Below are 20,284 nucleotides of genomic sequence, written 5' to 3'. Positions count from 1 at the left end.
CATGGCTGTCTGTCTCAGTTTAGTGAAGTTCCTCATTTATGCTCCCTGTTGGTGCCTTTTCCGCGTTACAGTTCCGAGGAGGGGGAGGGGACGTTGGGTCTCCGCCATCCTGGGCCCGCGCACAATGGGCCGAACTTGCACCTTCTTCTGGGCGGGCTGACCGTCGCCAACCATAGCGTCCCACTCCCATAGGTTCCAGTCCCAAGACCCTAGGGTGCAGCCTGCCCTCTGCCAGGGGCGCGGGGTCGCACAGAGCCGTGTCCAGGGAGGCGGATTGGGTGCGAACCCTGCGCACCCTGCTCCCACTGGTGCAGGTCTTGGGGTGGAAGCGAGTGGCTTGCAACACTTTCACTTCCAGAGGCAGTGACCCTAAGCTCCACACTTCTACCTTTAAGGAACTCGCGCGCCTGGAGGGCTCTATGCTCACTCGGCTGACAGAAGGGGAGGCTGAGGCCCACAGAGGGAAGTGACCTATTAAATGACCCACAGGAAAACAGACGCTGAATCCGGTCTAGAACCCCGGTCTTCCAGGCCATGCTCTCGCTGAGAGTCTCTGCGAGGTACTCCCCTTACGAAATTCCCGACCGCGGGCCTTCCGAGCCCGGAATCTCCCTGGAGTCTGCACACCGTTTGGTTCATTGTAAACTTCCTCCGCAGCTTTGCAGCATCTTCACGGTGCCGGGAGAGAAGGGTGAGAGAGTGAACGCCCCCCTCCATCCTAGACGTAACTTGGAGCGGAGGGATGGCCGCGACAGGCGGAGGACCGGGCGGGAACACACTGGCCCTTTAAGGGGGGGACCGAGCGCATGCGCGGCGCGGACTGGAGCCGAGCCGGGTGGGCGGCGGGCGGGCAGGGATTGCGGCCCGCGGCAGCCGGGCCCTGGGGCGACCCGGACTGTGGCGGCTCGAGCTTTGCCTAGCCGCGGAGCGGCGACCTGTGCGTGTTCCCTCGCTCTGCGGGATGCTCTCCCGGGACTCATGCAGCTAGCGCTCGCCGAGGCTTTATCACTTGCGTCCAGCTTGGTCCGCGGGCCGGGGCTGCGCGAGCCCCCGGACTTCCCCTCCCCGCCCCGCCGATCCTTCCTCCACCCCCTTAGCGGGGCCGCAGGATCCCTAGTTTACAGCTGCGGAGCATCCTTCGCCTGCCCCTGCCGCGCCACCGCCCATGCTGCAGCCAGTGCAGGGCGGCGACCCGGCAGCTGGAGCCCGCCGCCCGGTGACTTCAGCCTGGTCCCTGCGAGCCTCCCGGGGTGATCCCGCTGAGCCCCGGATCCCGAAGCGGGGGCCGCGCCCCGCGATGGCTCGGCTGGCGCCGCGCCGCACTAGGTGCCCGCCTTCTGCGCTCTGAGACGCGCCCGGCTGGGGACCGGCGGAACCTTGGCGCTCTCTCCCCATTCTGGGGGCTCCGCTGCAGCTTCCCGGGAGCTAGGGAACAGGGAGCCGAGACAAAGCCCACTTTGTGCGAGGAGTTGGCCCGGGGCGTGGAATGTGCGCGTCAGCGCGTGCCCCTTCCCCACGCCCCTCCAGCTGCGAGTCTTGGCTCCCGGACACGTCGCAGGGAAGAAATCGCGTCCCCTCGCCGCTCTCCGGTCGGAGGGTCCCGTTTCTGAGCTGATGCGGCCTGAAGTCGCTTCGGTCTCCCCTGGGAGCGCGAGCAGGTGTGAGCGTGCGGTATTTTGTAGAGGAATTGGTTCTGTCCAAAACTGGGGTCTGGGTAGCCCAGTCGGCGTGGGCACCCGTGCCTGGACCCTCTCTGTGGCCGCAGGTCTGAACTGTCTGGCCTCGGTTTCCCTCCGACTTTTCTTCCCTCTGCAAGCCCACCCAGACTGCTGCCCATCATTGTTCTCGCTGTCAAATGGGGGTGCTTTCTGAAGGCTGCCAAGTTGGGGTGTTCTCTTTATCCCGTTTATCAGAAAAAACAAGGCTTCTAAGACTAACCCCAGATCACCAACCTCCTCCGCCCCCCAACTTCACATTGAGGCACCGATTTCTTTTTCTTTGAATAGTATTTTATTGTACCGGAGCCACGCCCTGGTTTCTTAAAGGCGCCTTGCACTCTGTTTGGCCATGTGTTATCTCTGCAGCAGGTGTGTGGGAGACCTTCTGTGAGCCACCTATTTCTCCCTGCCTCCTGATACATCCTTCCACCCCCGTCAAGGACTTGGCGATGCCAGGGGGGAAGAAAGTGGTCGGTGGGGGCAGCAGCAGTGCTGCCTCCACTGTTGCCACTGCTGCCCCCTCTGGAGTCAGGCGTTTGGAGACCAGCGAAGGGGCGTCAGCCCAGAGAGATGATGAGCCAGAGGAGGATGGCGACGAGGACCTGCGAGAGGGAGGCGTCCCTTTCTTCGTCAACCGGGGTGGGCTGCCTGTGAACGAGGCCACCTGGGAAAGGATGTGGAAGCATGTAGCCAAGATCCACCCCGATGGAGAGAAGGTGGCCCAGCGGATCCGTGGGGCCACGGACCTGCCCAAGGTGAGGGGTGTGTTTGTGTTGTGGGGTTGGGGATCTAGGGTTTTCATGACCTTGGGGCTGAGAGAACAAAACCACACTTTCCTTGGTGAGGCCGGTGACCACTGGCATGCTAAGATTTAAAAAATACAGATAGGTTGTATTTGTCCAGAAGAACTTTGTCTCAACTGCCATGGAGGTGGTTCTGTGAGGTCCACGTGCTCTGTTTCCAGGCCCTCCAACTTTTTTTTAAAATGCCTATGTTTTGTGGGCAGTGCAGCAGATTAACTAACAAGTATATTAATGTGGCTTGACATCTTATTTGCTAAGGTAGAGAACTGGGTGAAGAGATAATGAATGACTAAGGAGGGCACAGGGCTTCATGTGTTGAGAAAATATTTTTATGCGTTATCTCACTGAATTCTCCAGCAGCTTTGTGAAGTGCAGTTTGGGGCCCCATTTTCCAGATGGCAAAGGTGAAACCTTAAGTCGGAACTGAGGGTCTCACAGCCAGATAAGGGGCAGAGCAGAGGCCCAATCTCCAGTCTTCGAGTTCCAGGTCCTCTGCTCTGTTGGACACTAGATCAGGGCAGTTAGAAAGGGCCTATGGAGAAGGGTAAAGTTAAATAAGTTTTCTGTGCACTGCTGGAAGTCCTCCATGACGGCTGTCTTCAGTTGTGGCATCCGTGAGGGCTGAGGCTGTGTCTCATTTGTCTTTGTCTTTCCAAAGCCTCCTGTGTGCCTGGCACAGAACAGGCACTTATATGTGTTTGTTCAATGAAAGGGTGCTTGAGACTTTCTGTGTGTACAGTGCTATGTGGAAATGCCAGTCTGATTTTTTTTTTTCCTATAACATTTATGGTTAACTAAAGAAGCACTCCCAAATGCAGAGGCCTGAAATTCCCAAAGAAAACCCCTTTGGACAGAGGTCAGAGCCCCGTCCTTAGTCCCGACTGTTCAGGTGACAAGGAAGAGGACCAAGGAGAGTAACAGTTCATGTGGATTAGACAGAGACAGGGGCCCTGCTTTGTTTTTACCAAGTTATTGGTAGAGCCATCAGAAATTGTCTTCTGGGAAACAGGAATGCAGAGCTTAAAGGTTGAGCAACTGCCTAATGTTTCCAGGGGAAATAAAATGAGGATTGATTTTAAAGGGCTACACAGTTGCCCTCTGTACTAACTTAGAATTTATTTAGCTAAGCTGCTATGGTTGGACATTGTTTCCAATAATTTACTCTTAAAATGAGCACTGGGCTGAACATTCTAAAATGTAAATTTGGGGTCCCATCTCTGGTTATTTCCTTGGGATAGATTCCTGGAAGAGAAAGTATTGAGTGAAAGGATATCACCATCGGTCGGTCCACACTGCCCTCTTACCTATAGCACCTTAATCAGGCCCTTCGACTTGTTGGAGCCAAAGTTTTCTCATCTGTCATGTGGGGTTGATTGTGGTGAAGATTAAATGAGAGGCTATGTTAAAGCACTTGACAAATTAAAGCCTCAAACCAATAGTGGTAGTTGGAGGTTCATTACCTTTTTCTCGTCTTTATCAGGAAGGAAAGGTCGGTTTCACGCAGAGCATTTGTGCCAATGAGGCCAGAGCCACACACGTCTCCCACATGAGCAAGTTGGTGTGTAGCTGGCGGCTCTCTAGCCATCTTGCTTATGTCTAAATCAGGCTGTGGAAGAGTGTGAATGGTTGCCTATAGGACTGTCACCATTCCTAGAGACAAATAAATAAATAGGCTCATTAGCAACTGGTCTGTAATGTCATCCTCAACCTTCATTTATAGGAAAGACACCGATGAAGGAACGAAGCTACTGTTGGTGGGGGTGGGGGTGGGGCGGTGTCATGACTGACAAGACTATGGTAGTATGGAAAGAATTTTGTGAGAGGATTGGGAAAATTGAAAACTTTCCCTTCTCAAACCACAGGGCAGATGTTGCCCATAGAAAACCTGCCCAAGTCTGTGTGGGGTTCCTCCTTGACCTTGGCCCAGAGTAGAAAGCAGCTCTAGAGTCTGAGAGGCATCAATGATTGTATCCCAGGGTATCAGCAGCAGAGTGGACTGACCATGGGGCTGACCCTTCCCCAAGTAGCCATGCCCTGGGATCTGGCACAGACGCATTCTTTGCGTAGGTCACACCATGGTGGGCCCAAGAGGTATTTTGTTGGTATAGCACAATGTTTTAGAAGACCACTTGAGCCAAAATTTAAAATTGGGAGATTTTACATAAGGATCCAGATTTTTGGCATCTTTTCAGAAAAATGAGAAGACCTGGGAACAGAGAATCTGTGAATCCACATGGCAGTGACAGCTGGAGCTGAAGAGTGGTTCCCCCTCCCCCAGTCTCCACCACTCACTCCCAGCCTGCCTTCCCCACATATGGCCCCTGCGTGGCCCCTGCAGGTAGTTGAGTCTGGGATCCCTGCAGTGTTGTGGGATAAAAAGAGAGCTCTGCAGTCAGATCCACTGTGTTCAAGTCCTGGTTTTCCCGTGATGGCTTATGTAAGGAAGGTATGCAACCTTCTTGTGCCTCAGTTTCCTCAAGTGTAAAATGGAGGTAATAACAATACCCATTTCCAAGGATGTTGGGAGGAATTGATGAAGTAAACACATGTGAAACAGGTGAGTGTGTAATTTGTACCCATAGAGCAAGGACTGAGGGTGCAGCCACCCCATGGAGCTTTGGAGAAACGTCCTTTAGGAGGATGGAACCAGTATGTTAAAGGGCAGCCATTTCTAAAAGGATCCCAGACCCAGGAACAGTTTGTGCTCCTTCATAAGAATCTCACCCTGATGGTCCAAGCTGCTGCCACTTTTAAAAGCTCAGTCAGTGGCCACTTATTCCAGACCCAGCTGCTCAAGGTCTTCTGACTATGGCACTGGCCACAGAGCTCCTGCAGAATACAAATTTGGACGTGGGGGTCAGCCTGTGCTGCCCGGTAGCTTTGGCACACACTGGGGTGACAGGGACCAGCAGCTGTACTTTGCTGTGTGGCTGATCCTGTCCTAAGGCCTTGACATGAGTGTCTCACTTATGCTGTGAGGTTGGTTCTGTTATGGTGCTCGTTTGATGAATGAGGTGTCTGAGGCACAGAGACATGGAGGAGCTTGATGCCAGACAGGGAAGGGCAGGGCTGGGATGTAGATGGTGGTGGCCTGGTTCTGGAGCTGGTGGTGGCCTGGTTCTGGAGCTGCCTCTTTCCACCTCCAAGCTATCCTGCTTCTTGTCCACACAGGCAGCTGCAGGCTGTCGCTCCTCCCCCAAGCCTCCTTCGGGTGCTGGACTCAAATGGAATCCAGCAGGGAGAAAGTCTGACTAGAACTCAGGACTTGAGGATAACGCTTGGCCTTGGCAGTGGAGGAGGAGTTGTCCCTGAAGAGGTCTGGGTAGCCTCTGACCCCCACTGTACCCCAGCCTTGGCCAGTGAGGAAGCATTTTCTGGCTTGCGGGTAGAGGTCAGGGCAAATCCAGGCTGCCAGTCCTAAATGAGCCTGGTCGTTCGGGCGTGCGGAAACTTACTTGGTGAGTGAATGGGTGTATGCTTGCACGAATGTTCAGAAGAGCAGCGCTGGTGCTGTCTGCAGTGGTTACCAGGAGCTAGCATGGGTCATGGAGCTGGCCGGACAGCTCCTGCCAGCTCGGCCTCAGAGATGGTGGCCTCTGAGGCCTCCTCGGGAATCCTAGGTCTTTTCTGACTCTTTTGGAGTCATTTCCTTTTCCCACAACAGTCAGTTCCCGGGTCCTCCCTCTGGATGGCAGGGATGCTCTCGTAGGTGCTACCTGGCACTGGCCCAGGGCTGGCTGTGGTGACTTTAGGCAGAGGACCTTGGAACTGCAGCTTGCGCCTTGTTTGCAGTGTCCCAGGGAGGGTGCGCTTACAGTGTGCAGCCAAAGCTCCTGGAAATCATTGGATGCCTTCATGTGAGGAGTGGCGATGAGCTGCCTGCCTCTCAGGGACCTTCCACCTGAGGTCAGGTGCCATGCTGTTTGTGGTGAATTGCAAAGTAATTTCTCTGCCACCCCCACCCCATATCCTCACACAGGCCCTCAGAGAGTTCCGGGGCCCATTTGGCACAGGGTGGTCAGGCAGAAAGAAGGAACCCCTCCCCTCCAATCCTGGGGCTTTTATCCCCCTGGTGACTATAAGTGATGGCACCAGTTTGGGCCGCCGTGTGATGCAAAAGGGGAAATAGCTTCTTCCAGACAGACAGACAGTGCTGTCAGCGTGGGGCACTGCCCAGACAGGAAGGAGGGGACCGGCGAGGTGCGGAGAGGAAGTTCACACACAGCTGTCACTCCTGGGCCTTCCCTCCCGTATCCCGGCCCTTCGCAGTGAGTAGGTGTCTGTCAGAGACTGACCTGTGCCCCTGGGCCATCAGCAGCACCCAAAACAGGAATGTGCAGTGATCACTGTGTCACTTACCTCTGGGTCAGAGCCCCAGCCACTACACCCACGTATTTAAAAGGCTGTGCCTCATGAGCCAGCATCTCACTGCAGGGAGAGCTTCCCCCACCCCAGCCCTACTTCAAGTTCACATGGGGCTCCTGCTTTACCCCTTCCCTTCATACACACCCCTTCCCACCAGACTGCTGCTCTCAACAGCACCCGCCTACGGGGTGGGCTCCGTGTGGGGAGTGGGTAGGACCTCTCTATGTGATGAGCCCGAGGCCACCTCACAGCTGGCAGTGCTGGTGGCCAAGGGGGAGCCCAGAGGAGTGGGACTTGTCCCTGGAAATCTGGGTCTTCTGCCCAAAGAAGTGTGATCTGTAACCCCAGAGGACCCTAGCTGATGCTCCTCTCAGCCTCCTCGGCCTCACGGACTTGTTGCCGTGAACTGCCAGGATTCGGGCTCCCCTGGACAGAGAGGGGGCTTGGGCCCCAAGGACCCACACATGCACAGTGGCCCCTTTTCCTGGAGACTGGCTGGTTGTTGAGGGGACAGCCTCAGGGCTCTGCACCTTCTGAACTCCCAGCAGCCCACAGCCTGTCAGCTCCCAGCCATCAGGAGGTACCTGCCTGACACCCCCACCCCTCCCCTTCATGGGCCAGGCACTGGAAAGTCTGTTCTGGTGGAGAGGACTGCCCAGTTATCTGGTTATCCACAGGTGTGGAGCTGGCAGGGAAGAGAGGTTCCTGTGCCTCCATGAAACCCCCCCAAAGTGGCTAGGCCGTGGCAGGTAGAGCCACAGTAAGACCTGCCCCAGAGCACATCCCTCTGTCCTGCTGCCATGGACTTACTCCTTGACGGTTCAGGTTAGAGCTGGAAGGCCTAGGCAATGTGCTGTGATGGGGGGTGGGTAACACCTTCTCCGGAGGGTGTGTTCACCCCGTACTGGGCCCTGAGAGGATGATACATCAGGTAAACCAATTTTGATCCAGCGCTTGAATCAAAGGAACCCCACACCAAATGTACTTAACGCCAATATTGACATTCTTGCTAAGCTTTGAAATGAATGAATATTTTAAATTCAAAACAGTCAGTGAGTCAAACCTGTGTTTTTCTAAAATTATTAGAGAAACACAAAATTGGAATATCAACATAAGCTCCAAATTAGGAATTTTGCCAAGTGCCAGGAGGGAGAGGAATGACCACGGTGGGGGCCTGACAGGAGCCTCTGGAAGGGGTTGCCAAGGAGAAAGGCTCAGAGTAGGAGGGAAGTGGGGAGGCCCCCTTGGGGTGTGCCTTCTCTGGGGTCTCTTCTGGGTGTGGGATGGGCTGGAAGCTCCAGGGTGAGCCTCCCTCTGTGACCAGAGCTCTTTCTGCATCCCCAGATTCCTCTACCGACTGTGCCTACCTTCCAGCCCTCCACACCTGTCCCTGAGCGCCTGGAAGCCGTGCAGCGCTACATCAGGGAGCTGCAGTATCCTCCTGGGGCCAGGTTCATGGCCACCATGTGGCTGCCATGCTGGTCCAAAAGCTGAGTGGGGCTTGTTGTTTTAGACTGGGCTGGAGAGTTGTCAGCACAGCAGCCTCATTTCACAACTCCAGGGGGGCCGATCGCATAGCATCTCTGCACAACTGTGTTGGGCAAGCCCAGCCTGAGTCTGCCTGGGTTATCAGAGGACTTTGATGAATGCCAGACCCACTGTCCGCCACCTACTTCCTCCATGTGATGGGGCAAATGTCTCCTGAGCACCCTGCTGGTGGGTGGCCAAATCAAGGTCCACTGGCCCAGACCTTCTCTGCTGTCCATCCAGCCCAGCAGAGATTGTGAGGGGAAGCTCCCTTGGGGGCAGTTTAAAAACCAGTCGTTTTAAAGTCAGTGGCGTGGGGGATACAGATGGAGGAGAAAAAGGATTTTATGTTCCAGGAGGTAACTTCCACATCTGGGAATGTTCTCCCAATTCTTCGCCTGTTTCTTCCCTGGAAGGAGGCCAGTTGTCCAACATGGAAAGAGCTGGACCCCCTGAGTCCCAGATTCCATGGTAGCCCTGCTCTGGGCCCCTGCACCCCTATGTCCTGCCCAGAGCTGTGTCCTGGGTTCTCTCCCCCAGCCCTTCTAGCTACAGGGGAGGCAGAGATGGAAGAACCAAGTCCTGAGCAGAGAAAAAACCCAGGCTGATTACTGAAAATTGGTTCCAACCCTTCCCTTGCCAATAGGGAAATTTCAGCCTGGAGAGGGGAGGCAGCTGCGCTGGACCCCCCACTCCAGCCTTCTCTCTCAGGTTCTATTGCTTCTCAGCTGGTTGGAAGACGAAGTGCTGCAGAGAGATGTCCAGAGTTCAGCCACTTTCCCAGCCCTGGCTGGCCTGGCTGCCTGCTCCACCACTCCCTTCCTGGGAGAGAAGGCCAGGGGAGAACAAGGGTAGAAGCCAGAGAGGATGAGAGAAAAGGTCAGAGAGGGGCCGTATGGGGGAAAAGTACCCTTCTCGCCCCTCCAGACGATCAGGTCTTGTGCATTCTCCAAGGTGCCTCTCGAGTGTCACTTTATGACGTCCTTACCCAGCCTGCTTCCTGGAAGTGCTGGGCCCTAGGGTCTAGAAGATGGGTCGGGGGAGTGGAACACACCTCTTCCAGACCAAACCAGAAAGCCCTTAACCAGCACCACAGGTACAATCACACAGGGACCCAATTCTTTGAAATTAAGAAGAGCAGACCCCTCACTGGGTAAGTACGGACATGCCCTGTCCCTGTCCACCAAGGTGGACAGTCCCCCCACCAGTTTGGGGCCCCTCAGGGGGCCTTTGGGTGGAAGCTGGTGAGGCAGGCAGGGCCTCTCCCCAAGGGAGCATGCTGGCAGGGGCATGTCCCCACTGCACTGTCACAGCTCCCTCCCTCACTGTGCTCCAGGCCCTAAGGATGGCATAAAGAGGGAGCTCTCACGAGATGAACAGCCAGGGCTTCTTGACGAAAAGGAAACCCCAACATCCATGCCAAGCTGGGAGGGTGACAGACAGCCCCCCAGTTTGCCTTGGTGATAACAGGGTGGTCCCAAGTGGATGTCTGTATATAAGCCTTCTCTTTTTTTTAATGAGAGGTGGGCCTAGCAGGAGAAAGCTCTCCCACCTTCTCTCCTTTCCTTGCAGCTGCCTGTGAACTCCCCCTTGTAGGGAATCTGTGTGTCACCCCATTTGCCTTACTGGACTTCTGCCCATTTAGTACAAAGTCCAGTGTCTGAGCAGCAGGGACCTCACTGGAGCAGGCAGAGACCTCACTGCATCTCTCACTTCCTATTCCGCCATGTAACATGTAGACCCCTGGCTCAATTTCTCCCACAGAAGCCCCGAGCGCAGAGGAAAGTGAGGAGTGAATGTCACAGCTGGGTCTGGGGGCTCAGCCCAAAGCTGTCCACAGGCTTAAAACCCCATATTTTAAAAAATAATGTGAATTTTACATCATGTTCCACACATGCTCGCTTTCTTATGAAAAATGCTTTAAATGGTTTATTAGCTAACTTTCTTAATTACCCCCTTTCTATGCCCTTGGGTGGAGTCCAGCCTCCCTCACCCCAAAAGCTTTGCTCTTGTCCTGTGGCTGCTGTGTGCTAGAGGCCCAGCTCCAGCCTCATTGGAATGGAGGCGTCTAACACCCTGGGCAAAGCCAGTGGCCAGGCTGCATTCTCAGACCTGGGGGCAGCGTTCAGTGAGAAGGGAGGAACCAGGCTCCAGGAATAGGCTGTCTTAAGTGGCCTGAATTCCATGCGCAGGAGCAGGCTAGGGAGTCACCAAGTTAACTGCCTGAGATGCCATGTGCAGGCCCCAGGCAGTTGGCCAGCTGAGGGGGAGCAGTTGCAACCAATTACAAGTTGTTCAGAGAAGCCGTGGTTGGATCAGGGGTGTCCACTGTGCTCCAGAAGGGACGAGGTCAATGCCAAGGTCCCCAGCATCCTTGGCATGCTGACCCACTGGCTCCCACACCACCATCACGGAAGGTCCCCAGCCCAGTGTCTGCCTGGGACTGCACGGCTCCCATTCATGCTCCCCATACCCAGAGGTCTTTGGAACAGGAGCCTGGGGTGGGAGGGGGAAGCGAAAGGGAAGAGAAGGGACCTCCTTGTCTTCAGTGGCTGCCTCTTCTCCCACCCCCTTCTGCTCAGGATTGGTGTGGGGGAGGGGAGGGAGGTGCTGGACCTGAGCTGAGACAGCTGGGAAGGGAGGAGGAGAGTCTGTCCTAGCATCTAGCCCACCTGCCCCTTCCTAACACACCCCCACCGGAAGGGGCTGAAGGCTCTGTCCTCATGGCTCTGCCTCCCTTGCCCCCAGGCTGATGGACCTGGCCAAGGAAATGACCAAAGAGGCTCTGCCAATCAAATGCCTGGAAGCGGTGATCCTGGGAATGTATCCTTCCTCAGCCCTGGGAGGCCTGGGAGGGGGGAGGCACACACTCAGCTCATCTGGGCCCCAGCTTCCCCTGGAAGGAGAGGTCTGAATGCGCTCCAGGGCTGTCCCAGCTCTCTCTCCCAGCAGTCATGAACTTGGCCCCAAAGTGAAGGGGCCTGAGGTGGCACTCAGTCCCTCATTCCTCAGTTGCTAACTTTTTGGGTTTACTGGGATGGGAAGCTCTTTTTTGAGTCATGTGGACACAGTGACCCTGTTCTCTGAACCCCAAATCAGGGCACGTTGTTTCACAAAGGCTGCTGTGCCATTTCCAAGAACCAAACAGTCTAGAGAAGCAGGTTGAATGCCCACGTGTTGGCATTTCCAGGACATGTTGATTTGTCCTGATGATAGATGGGAATTTTTGAAACAGAACTGCCTTTTTTAAAAAAGCAAACAGGGTTTCTCAGTCACTCCCACCCAAAAGGCAGAACTGGGGCCTAGAGCTGGGCCATCAGGGTAACATGGTGGGCAGGCAAGACCCAGTTAGGGCAGGGAGGGGAATCAGGTGTTTATGGCCAGTTCTCTGTCCTAATTGGTCCAACCCAAGATTTTTAGGCCACGGCCAGCACCTCCTTCATGACCCGACATTCCTTCTCCTTCAGGAGTCACGCACCAAAGTGGGGCTCCCACCCACATTAAAGGGGGGAGACTGCTCCCCTACCTTGAGATACATAGAAGGTGGTCCAGGCAGGATCACATCATCTCAGAGGCCTTTCAAGGGTTACCTGCTGGCTCGTGAGCAGGAAGAAAACAGTCCGCCATCATCTGGGTAGGGGACCGCCCTTGGTCACTGAACACACGTGGTGGCTGCTGTACTGCGTTTGTTCCCATGCCTCATCGTCTGCTCTCTGATTCTGTACTTGGCTCATCTCTGTGTCCTCAGCCACTTACTTACAGGGACAGTAGTAGTGCCTGTCTCACAAGGTTGCTGGGACAATTAAATGAGTGGGTGCATGTAGGACACTTGGCACAGTCTCTGTACATGGAGTCTCTGTACTCCAAGCTTTTATCCTGTTCATTTCCTTCTACCCATTTGTTCAAGAAGAGTTTTATTGAGTCACTATTATGTGCCTGCCTCAGAGCTGGGGCCCAGAGATACAGCAAAGAACATGACAGACAAGGTCCCCATTCTTAGAAATCTACATTCTAGCTGGGGAGACAGACAATAAGCAAGTAATTAAAGAAATAAGTAAAATAATTCCAGATTGTGGTGAGTGTGCCAGGGAGGAAAGAGAGGGGAGCAGACTTGCTTTAGAAAGGGAAGTCAGTGATGGCAGCCAGGCGTGACGCATGAGAAGGAGCCAGGCAAGAGCCGGGGGGGGGCGGGGACACAACTCCGGTCACAGGGAAGAGCTGGTGCAGAAAGAAGGTCCTCAGGTGGGAAATCCAGGTGGATGGAGAGGTCAAGCAAGTGAGGCGAGCCAGGTAAGAGGTTGGCGTGGGCAGCTGGGCCAGGCGGTGCTGGCCTCCAAGGCCCCGGGAACGAGCTTGGTTTTATTTGCGGGGCAATCACGGCATGTGTGTGGTGGGGTGGGGACGGTGAGAGAAAGAAAGGGAACAGAATTGTGTGAAGAAATGCACGTGTGAGAGAGACAGAAAACGTGAGAGAATGTGTCTGAGAGAACGCAGGGGTGAGGAGGAATGTGTGTGACTGACAGAAGGGAGAGGGAGAAGTGGGGATGGCAGACAGCGGGCCTCTCATCCCTGCTTCCGCCACAAGGACTCTGGAAAGTGCTGCAGTTTGGAGTGAGGGACTCACCATTAGCTAGCCTTTCGTGAGCCCTGCTCGACCTCACAGCAGCAAGCACTGATCACTGAGAGCCCTGCCCCCCAGAGATACAGCTTACTGAGCACTTACTGTGTGCCAGGCTCAACACTAGATGACAGGACATGGAAGTGAGCAAGACTGGGTGCCTGCGTTCAGGAGCCCCTCACACAGCCTCTCCCGCCGGGTGGGTGCTCCAGTCCTGCCCCTGCGGCCGGCCCTGCACCTTGCGCCGGTGGCTTCCTTAGCTGGGCTGACGTGGTCAGTTACCTCACCAACAGCATGCCCACCCTGGAACGCTTCCCCATCAGCTTCAAGACCTACTTCTCAGGGAACTCCTTCCGCCACATTGTGCTGGGGGTGAACTTCGGGGGCCGCTACGGGGCCCTGGGCATGAGCCGACGTGAGGACCTGATGTACAAGCCGCCGGCCTTCCGCACGCTCAGCGAGCTAGTGCTGGACTACGAGGCCGCCTACAGCCGCTGCTGGCACGTGCTCAAGAAGGTGAAGCTGGGCCAGTGCGTGTCCCACGACCCGCACAGCGTGGAGCAGATTGAGTGGAAGCACTCGGTCCTGGACGTGGACAAACTGGGCCGCGAGGACTTCCGCAAAGAGCTGGAGCGGCACGCCCGTGACATGCGGCTCAAGGTCAGTATGGGCGCCCGCCCAGCCCACGTGCGTCACGGCCCTCCACCATGGTGTGGAAATGGAAGGGCTGCCGCCTCCTGGTGGGGCACTCCTCCAGGGAAGGCCACTACCCCCCACCCCTCCCACCCCCGTTGGAGGTGATCTGAGGATCAAGGGAAATGACGGGTGGGAAATTTAAACCGTGTCTTTGCTCAAAGGTCTGTATGGTTGAGACAGTCCCCTCGGGTAGGCAGGCCAGGGAAGGCTCTGGAAGAAGGCAGCAGGTGAGCTGGGTTGGGTAGGGCAGGCCTTGGACACTTGGAAAAGGGCAGGAATAAGACACTCCAGGTGGACGGGACTGTGAGTAAAGATCCATTGGTGGGAAATCATGGCCTATCTGGAAGGAAGGTAGGGTAAGGTGCATACATAGCTCCTATATATCCTGACTTGACCCCTAACCTTCTCTCCCCTCCCACCCCCATCACCACCAGTTCAATAAAAGAAAACTAGAAAGAGGTCAGACCACAGGAAGACAATGAGATGGCTGGTATTTCTCCCTCTTTCCCACCCTCCGTGAGTGGGAGGGGGAGGGGCTGAGCAAGTGGGCTGAGCTGATGAGCAGTTTGCCCGAGCCTTACAGTGGGCAGTTTCTTGGCCTCTGCTTGGGCACCACTGGACTTGGGGTGCCTCCTGGGTGTTCAGCCCCTCCCCATTGCTCAGTCAGTGCTGTGCTGGGACTCTGCCCCTCCAAGCAGCCTGGTGCCACAACCATGATCTTGGCATTTTCACATCCACTGATGCTCCCTACAGCCCTGCCCTGGGGGACCCTACGCTGCCAGCCCCTACCTAATACGGGGCCTTATGTAGTGATAGCACCTTCCCCCAGGGCAAAAGTGGGCTGCAGCAAAAGTCAGGATATATAGGAGTGGTGGAGGCTATGTATGCACCTTACCCTACCGTTCCTTCCAGATAGGCCTGGGCATGGGCTGCTTCCCCAGCTGGCACGTCTACATCAGCCTGGCGTGGGTAAATGGCCCTTTTCTCGAGAGCCTTTTACAGTATCAGGAAAACTCAGTGACTTCCTCCCACAGCCACAGTTTCAGGAGCCACCTGGGACTGGGCAGCCCTGCTGCGGAACTCTGCCCTGGCAGCTTCAGCGCCTAGAAAACAGGTTTCGGAAGACCTGGAGTCTAAGGCTAGAGCAGTCACTTGGCTTTCTGGGCCCAAGCTGTGGGACTTGTGGCTCCTACAGAGCAGGACAAGCTCTGGGGGCAGCCCTGGAATGAGTCTTTGTTTCTTCTTCCCTACCAAGATTGGCAAAGGGACCGGCCCTCCCTCCCCCACCAAGGATCGGAAGAAGGATGTGTCCTCACCACAGCGGAGCCAGTCCAGCCCCCACCGCAGGAACAGCCGCACCGAAAGGCGGTGAGTGATGGGTCAAGCCCGGGGAGCCGGAAAACAGCTTTTCCTTTTCTCTCATCTGGATCCCTGCTTTTCTTTTCTCACCCCCCTCTTCTCATTTCCACCTTTCTCTTTGGCTCCCACCCAAGGGAAGTGATTTGGGGTGATGGGTTTGTGTGTTTATGTGTTGACACCTCCCAGCAGCAATTCAGTCCCATTTCCCTAGAGCAATCACTGGCCCACTGGTTATGGTCTCTGGGCCCCTGGTGCTGACCTAGAGACCAATGCAGAAGGTCTGAGGCGAGCCTATGTGTGTGGGGGGGGGGAGGGGGGGGGAGGATGGCCCTGCCAGGCAGTGAGTTCTCCAGGAAAATCGTTGGGAAAAGTGAATGAACATCACAGCTGGTAGAAGGCTTTGAACATAACTTTTGCCCCTACAAGTCTGTGGGGTTTGCCTATATTTAGATTGAAGAAACAGCCCAATAAAATGCGAGGCTGCACCTCTAATTTGTCTCCTACATGTCAGTCTGACTCTTGCTTTCAATATCATTGTCATTCCGGAGCCACCTCTCTGGTACGGTTCAGGAGTACCAAGCAGGCCTCCAATATCCAGCATCATTCACTTTGGTCTAGGAGGCTTTTTGTAGAGAACAGAGGCCCTTCGCAGAGATTTACATATTAAGCTTTTACAGCCAACTACAGCCAAATTAGCTGACGTGCAGCAAAGAGTAGGAGCCTATAAGCTGCAGGGACCACACTCAGGACAGCAGAGGCAGGCCAGGATTCCAGATACACACTTCCACTCGGATACCACTGCCGCATGTGGGGCACCTTGGAGAATGAAGGGGGGACGCCATCACGGGCAGCCCCTGCTTGCTCCCTCCTTCCCCGCCTCCCTGGACGACTCACCTTCTCCTCTTCTGCTCTCTCCTCCCTGCAGGCCTTCGGGTGAGAAGAAGCCTTCTGAGCCCAAAGCCATGCCAGACCTCAACGGGTACCAGATCCGGGTGTGAGGCAGGTGGCAGCACCCCGGCCTCGCCCACTTCTGGGGTCCAGGATCCACCTGCCAGAACCAGCCCAGCTCGTGGGGAAGGAAGGGCTGGTGATAGGGCAGGGCCGGGGGCAGCCGGAAGAGTGTTCCCCCTCAGCCACCAAGGCGCTGCCCCTCCCACTGGCCCAAGCTCCCTAACTTTGGGCCAAGAGGCAGTTAGTGTTTTATTTGGAGTTTTTAACTTGACAACTAAAGTTTACAGTATTTTGGAAACTAATGGATCTGCCAATGGCTGGCAGGCCAGTGCTTAGATCTAACTGCCACGGGGCTGAGTGAGGTGGGGTTGCTGGCTCCGCTGGTGCCCCTGCCCCTGGCATCTCTCTGGGATTTGGGTCCATCCTACTATGGGAAATCTCCCTGCCCGCTTGGCTTGGGGCAGGACGGGAGAGGAGTGGAGGTGTCCCTTCACTTCTACCTGCCCTGGCAGCACCTTGACCCAGGACAGGGAAGCGTGATAGGAAGCAACGTGGGAGACGTCTGTGTGGCCTCTATCAGGAGCTTGACACAGGTCACATCTGCCCCAAGAGCAGGAGCACATGGCCCAGGAGAGCCTTCATGCCCTTGCAGCACTGTGGACGGTACCATGTGGACGACACTGTCTGCTGGCACTCCTTGCGCTGGGGGCTGTAAGAAAGCCCAGGAGCAACAACTACTGGGGAGGATTGCCCTGGCCCCTACCTGGTCTTGCTTAGCCCAGCTCTGCCTGTTGCTAAAGTTGGGGCTCCCTGCAGAGGGGCTGGGCTTTGCCGAGGGCCCAGACTTACCCTGGGCTCAGCATACTGTGGGGGTTGAGCAGAGCTGGTGTGTCCGGGAACTGGGGCTGGGGCTGGGGCTGGGGCTAGGGTGGGACACTCAGGCGTGGGTCTGTCCCCTGGCAGTCCCCACGGGTGGGCACTGCTCTTCCCCCTTTTCTATCACCTCAGCCTTTGCTGGGTAAATGAAGCCCAGTCCGGGATGCTTGTGTCCCAGGCCCACCACCCGTCATTTAGCAGCCTGTTTAGGTTTGGGGGTTCGTGATGATCATACATAGCTCATCAGAGAAGAACCTGAACAGCTGGATTCTACACAGCCTGCCCATCGGGCATGAGAGACCTGGTGGGCAATGAAAGTTTCTGGAGAGAGGTTGGCAGAGCTAGGGGAAGGTTCTGGAAGTTTAAGCAGCAAGGTGGTGTAGGGCAAGGGTGCAGTGTGGCCCTCAAGGAGGGACAGAGCAGAATTGGGAGGTGTAAGTGAGAAAAGGATGTGGGAGAGAGTTTAGAATCAGGCTGCCTTGGGGAGTAGTGAGTTCCCCATTGCTAGAGGTATTCAAGCAAAGGCTAGATGACTACTTGTCAGGAAGCTGTTGAGGATTCAGGTTATGGAAAGGTAGCTGGATGAGAGGACCATTCAGGTTTCTTTTCACTGAGAGGCTATGATTCAGCCAGTGGCAGCTGTCGGTTAGGCTGCAGAAGGGCTGGTAGGCTGGAGGAGGGAGGATCAGAATTGTAAACTCACATGCCTTACGGGGCCAGGCAGGTGCTTAACAGGAAGACTGCAGGGCTGGGTGGGGATGGTGGCAAACTAAGGGGGCAGATATCCCATTAAAGCAGCTGCTGCTGCTTAGCTGGTCTTAGTGTAGGCCCCACTGTGCCAGATGGTCTGATTTTTTCAGAGGCCAGAACTCTGAATTTTTATGTGACGTATGCTGGTTTTTAAGTGTTGGCAATCAGTTCAGGAAATTTAAAAAGCTAATATGAAAGAGAATGCCAGTTTGTAATCTCTGAAATGGAGAGAGCTCGTGCTGGGAAGAAACCCACTGACATGCTTTGAGGTGGGAAGTATGACAGTTCAAGGCTCCCAGAGCAGGCTGGGCCAGGGCAGGGGCCTTGCTGCTGAGGCTCCCAGAATGGGCCACGGCCCCACGTTCCTCCTCCTAGCTCTCCCTGCAGACCAGAAACATACCCGAGACCCCTGTGGTTGCCATGTCACCAGAGGTTGTGGAGTGGAGAGTGCAGTTCTCGGCCTGCCAGGGAGACGGATGGTGCCTGGGAAGCAAAGAAAAAGGGAGGGAGGGAGATAGGATGCCTTTGCTGACCAATGTCTGTCAGGAAGCCACCAGCGGCTGGCTGCTCTTCAAACCAGCGGCTCTTGGCCCAGAGCCAGGCCCAGTAGGGAGGCCAGCTGGTCCGTCCCTTGGGTTCCTCACGAGTCACTGGGCCCTGGGGAGGTACTTAACCTGTCCCCAGCCAGGCCAATCTGAGGGCTGTTGTGACTCCTGACGCACCATCCCATCCCACCACCCAGGGTAGTGGTCCCTACATTTACCTGAGGCAGAGATGGCTCATTCTGGGGAGACAGGAGGCCTTTTGTGAGTCTGGATGTGGGTGCCTCATGCAGGCCTCTCATCAGTAGGGAAGTTGCTCCATACACACCTGTGGACCACAGGGCTTACGGGGAAGAGATGTAAGAGGGAGCTGGGAGCGTGGGTCAGAGTAACATGGGGAAGCTGCTCCTGGTACAGGAGCCTAGAAGGGTGCTCCAACCCACAGGTTACTTCCCCAGGTATCTCTGGGGAGAAGGAATCAGAATGAAGTCCCAGCCCCTATTGCTGTCTGAGGGAAGGAGCTAGTCACCCCAAACTGATAATCCCCAAGCACTCCCCCTTCCTGGCTGAGACCTTGGGGCTGTGGAGACCACCACAGGACACAGCGGTGCTTTTTCATTTATTTTTAACTGTTTCTCATATGTAGCAACCCCTCCTCCCCTCCTGGGCATGTTTACACAGGCTCTGCTCCCTGGGGCTGGCCTGGCTGCAGAGTTTCTGGGCAGGCAGAGAGGCAGGGTCTTTGGGCCTTAGTCACCATCCTCCTTATCATCTCATCTCACTTCCTGTGAGGGAAGGGGCCTGGTCTCTCCTGATGCAGGACTGCCTTCCAGCTTTCCGGGTGGTCTCCTCTGCTCCCAGGGGTAAGGGCTGCTATCTGAGGAGGGGTCAAGGTGGGTCAGGTTCCTTGTGCTCGGTGCAGGTCAGAATGCTGGGAAATTGGGTTCAGAGAGCTGGTCAGCCACCTGTCGGTCCTTTCCTTCCCATGGCCTCAACACAGTCACCCTCACCCATCACCCCAGCCACCCCATCCTTCTTGGGCCTGGCAAAGTGGGGAGAGCAGTAGTCCCAGCCCCAGGGTCCTGGGGCGCAGAGAGCCCAGAGGGAGCCATGTCTGCTTTCGGACCCTGTCATGTCACGCCCCACTCCTTCCAGCTGGGACTTGACTTCCTGTCTCTGAGACAGGTCCCGTCTGACCACCAGCCTGCCCAGGGCCCTGTGTGCACCTGGCTCTCCTACCTGTGTGGTTTCCTGGCTTAGCTGCAGCAGCATCCCCAGGCCTCTGAGTGCGGGAAGTTCGAGCCGGGCTGCATACTGACAGGGCTGTCAGACTCCATTGTGCTCCTTGCTCTCAGTGAGAAACCCACGTGAAGGGCAGGGCGGCCTCCGGACTAGTAGGGTGGGCGCAGGGAGGCTGCCCAGGCAGGCGGGGCTGCCGTGGTGCTAGCTGCAGGTCCATGAATACTGACCCCTCCCAGCCCATCTTGGTGCTCCGGAGCCCCAAGTCCACCCCACCCCCCTTTTTTCTCATTCACATCTGACCAGAGAAGAAACCTGGTGTGATTGGCCCCAGGCCTGATGATGGCGGACTGCCGCTCCCTTGAGTTTGTGTTGGGCTGCGTATTGTACTAGATTTTGTTCTTCCTCTTCTCCTCATATCAGTATTGCGCCTTCTCTTTCACTTTTACACTGTCTCATTCCTGTTCTCACTTTCCCCTGAAATGAATAAAGTCTCTCCAGCTCCAGTTGTATGTGGGCAGAAGCCACCATATGTAAGCCTGGTCTCCTTTCCTCGGGGAGCTGGGGCTGGAGCCCTCCCCAGCCGACACTGTCAGCTTCGAAGAAGCAGACGAGGCGAGGGGAGCCCCAAACCAGCCAACAGGAAACCTTGCAGCCCCTGCAGTCATGATGAAACTTCTGGGCTCCCAGACGGTGGACCCTCAGCCTGCTGGAGCCACGTAGCTCATTAGTCCTAATCTGGGAGATCTTTCCTGCTGGCCATAAATGAACCCCTTCTTCCTCACACAGCCAGCTTGGTCCCCAGAGGCCAGAGTATGCATTCCAGAGCCCCGCTCTTCC

At 55.8% G+C, this 20,284-nt stretch overlaps 1 protein-coding gene across 2 annotated transcripts; it reads left to right on the top strand.

Moving 5' to 3' along the window:
- Positions 1 to 573: 573 nt before the first annotated feature.
- On the top strand, positions 574 to 19,950 carry VASH1 (vasohibin 1). Of its 2 annotated transcripts, none has more exons than XM_019733482.2 (8): positions 574 to 691; positions 2,085 to 2,473; positions 8,231 to 8,319; positions 9,510 to 9,566; positions 11,162 to 11,236; positions 13,310 to 13,691; positions 14,983 to 15,095; positions 16,012 to 19,950. In XM_019733482.2, exons 2-8 carry the CDS (start codon positions 2,168 to 2,170, stop codon positions 16,082 to 16,084), a joined length of 1,095 nt encoding a protein of 364 aa, XP_019589041.2. In that variant the 5' UTR covers positions 574 to 691; positions 2,085 to 2,167; the 3' UTR covers positions 16,085 to 19,950. The 2 variants fall into 2 exon arrangements, with proteins under 2 accessions (XP_019589041.2, XP_019589042.2); XM_019733483.2 differs by lacking the exon at positions 574 to 691 and adding an exon at positions 827 to 1,658.
- Positions 19,951 to 20,284: the final 334 nt, after the last annotated feature.

Source organism: Rhinolophus sinicus, linkage group LG03 (genome assembly GCF_036562045.2).
Source record: "Rhinolophus sinicus isolate RSC01 linkage group LG03, ASM3656204v1, whole genome shotgun sequence".
NCBI lineage: Eukaryota > Metazoa > Chordata > Mammalia > Chiroptera > Rhinolophidae > Rhinolophus > Rhinolophus sinicus.
This window is presented reverse-complemented; position numbering and strand designations above follow the sequence as displayed.

What these genes read in the sequence shown, in the direction of transcription:
- VASH1 (XM_019733482.2), top strand. Translation starts at nt 2,168, where the DNA reads ATGCCAGGGGGGAAGAAAGTGGTCGGTGGGGGCAGCAGCAGTGCTGCC. An exon ending in AAGAGCAGACCCCTCACTGG is followed by an intron (nt 9,567 to 11,161) that starts GTAAGTACGGAC and finishes CCTTGCCCCCAG; the next exon opens with GCTGATGGACCTGGCCAAGG. An exon ending in CCCGTGACATGCGGCTCAAG is followed by an intron (nt 13,692 to 14,982) that starts GTCAGTATGGGC and finishes TTCCCTACCAAG; the next exon opens with ATTGGCAAAGGGACCGGCCC.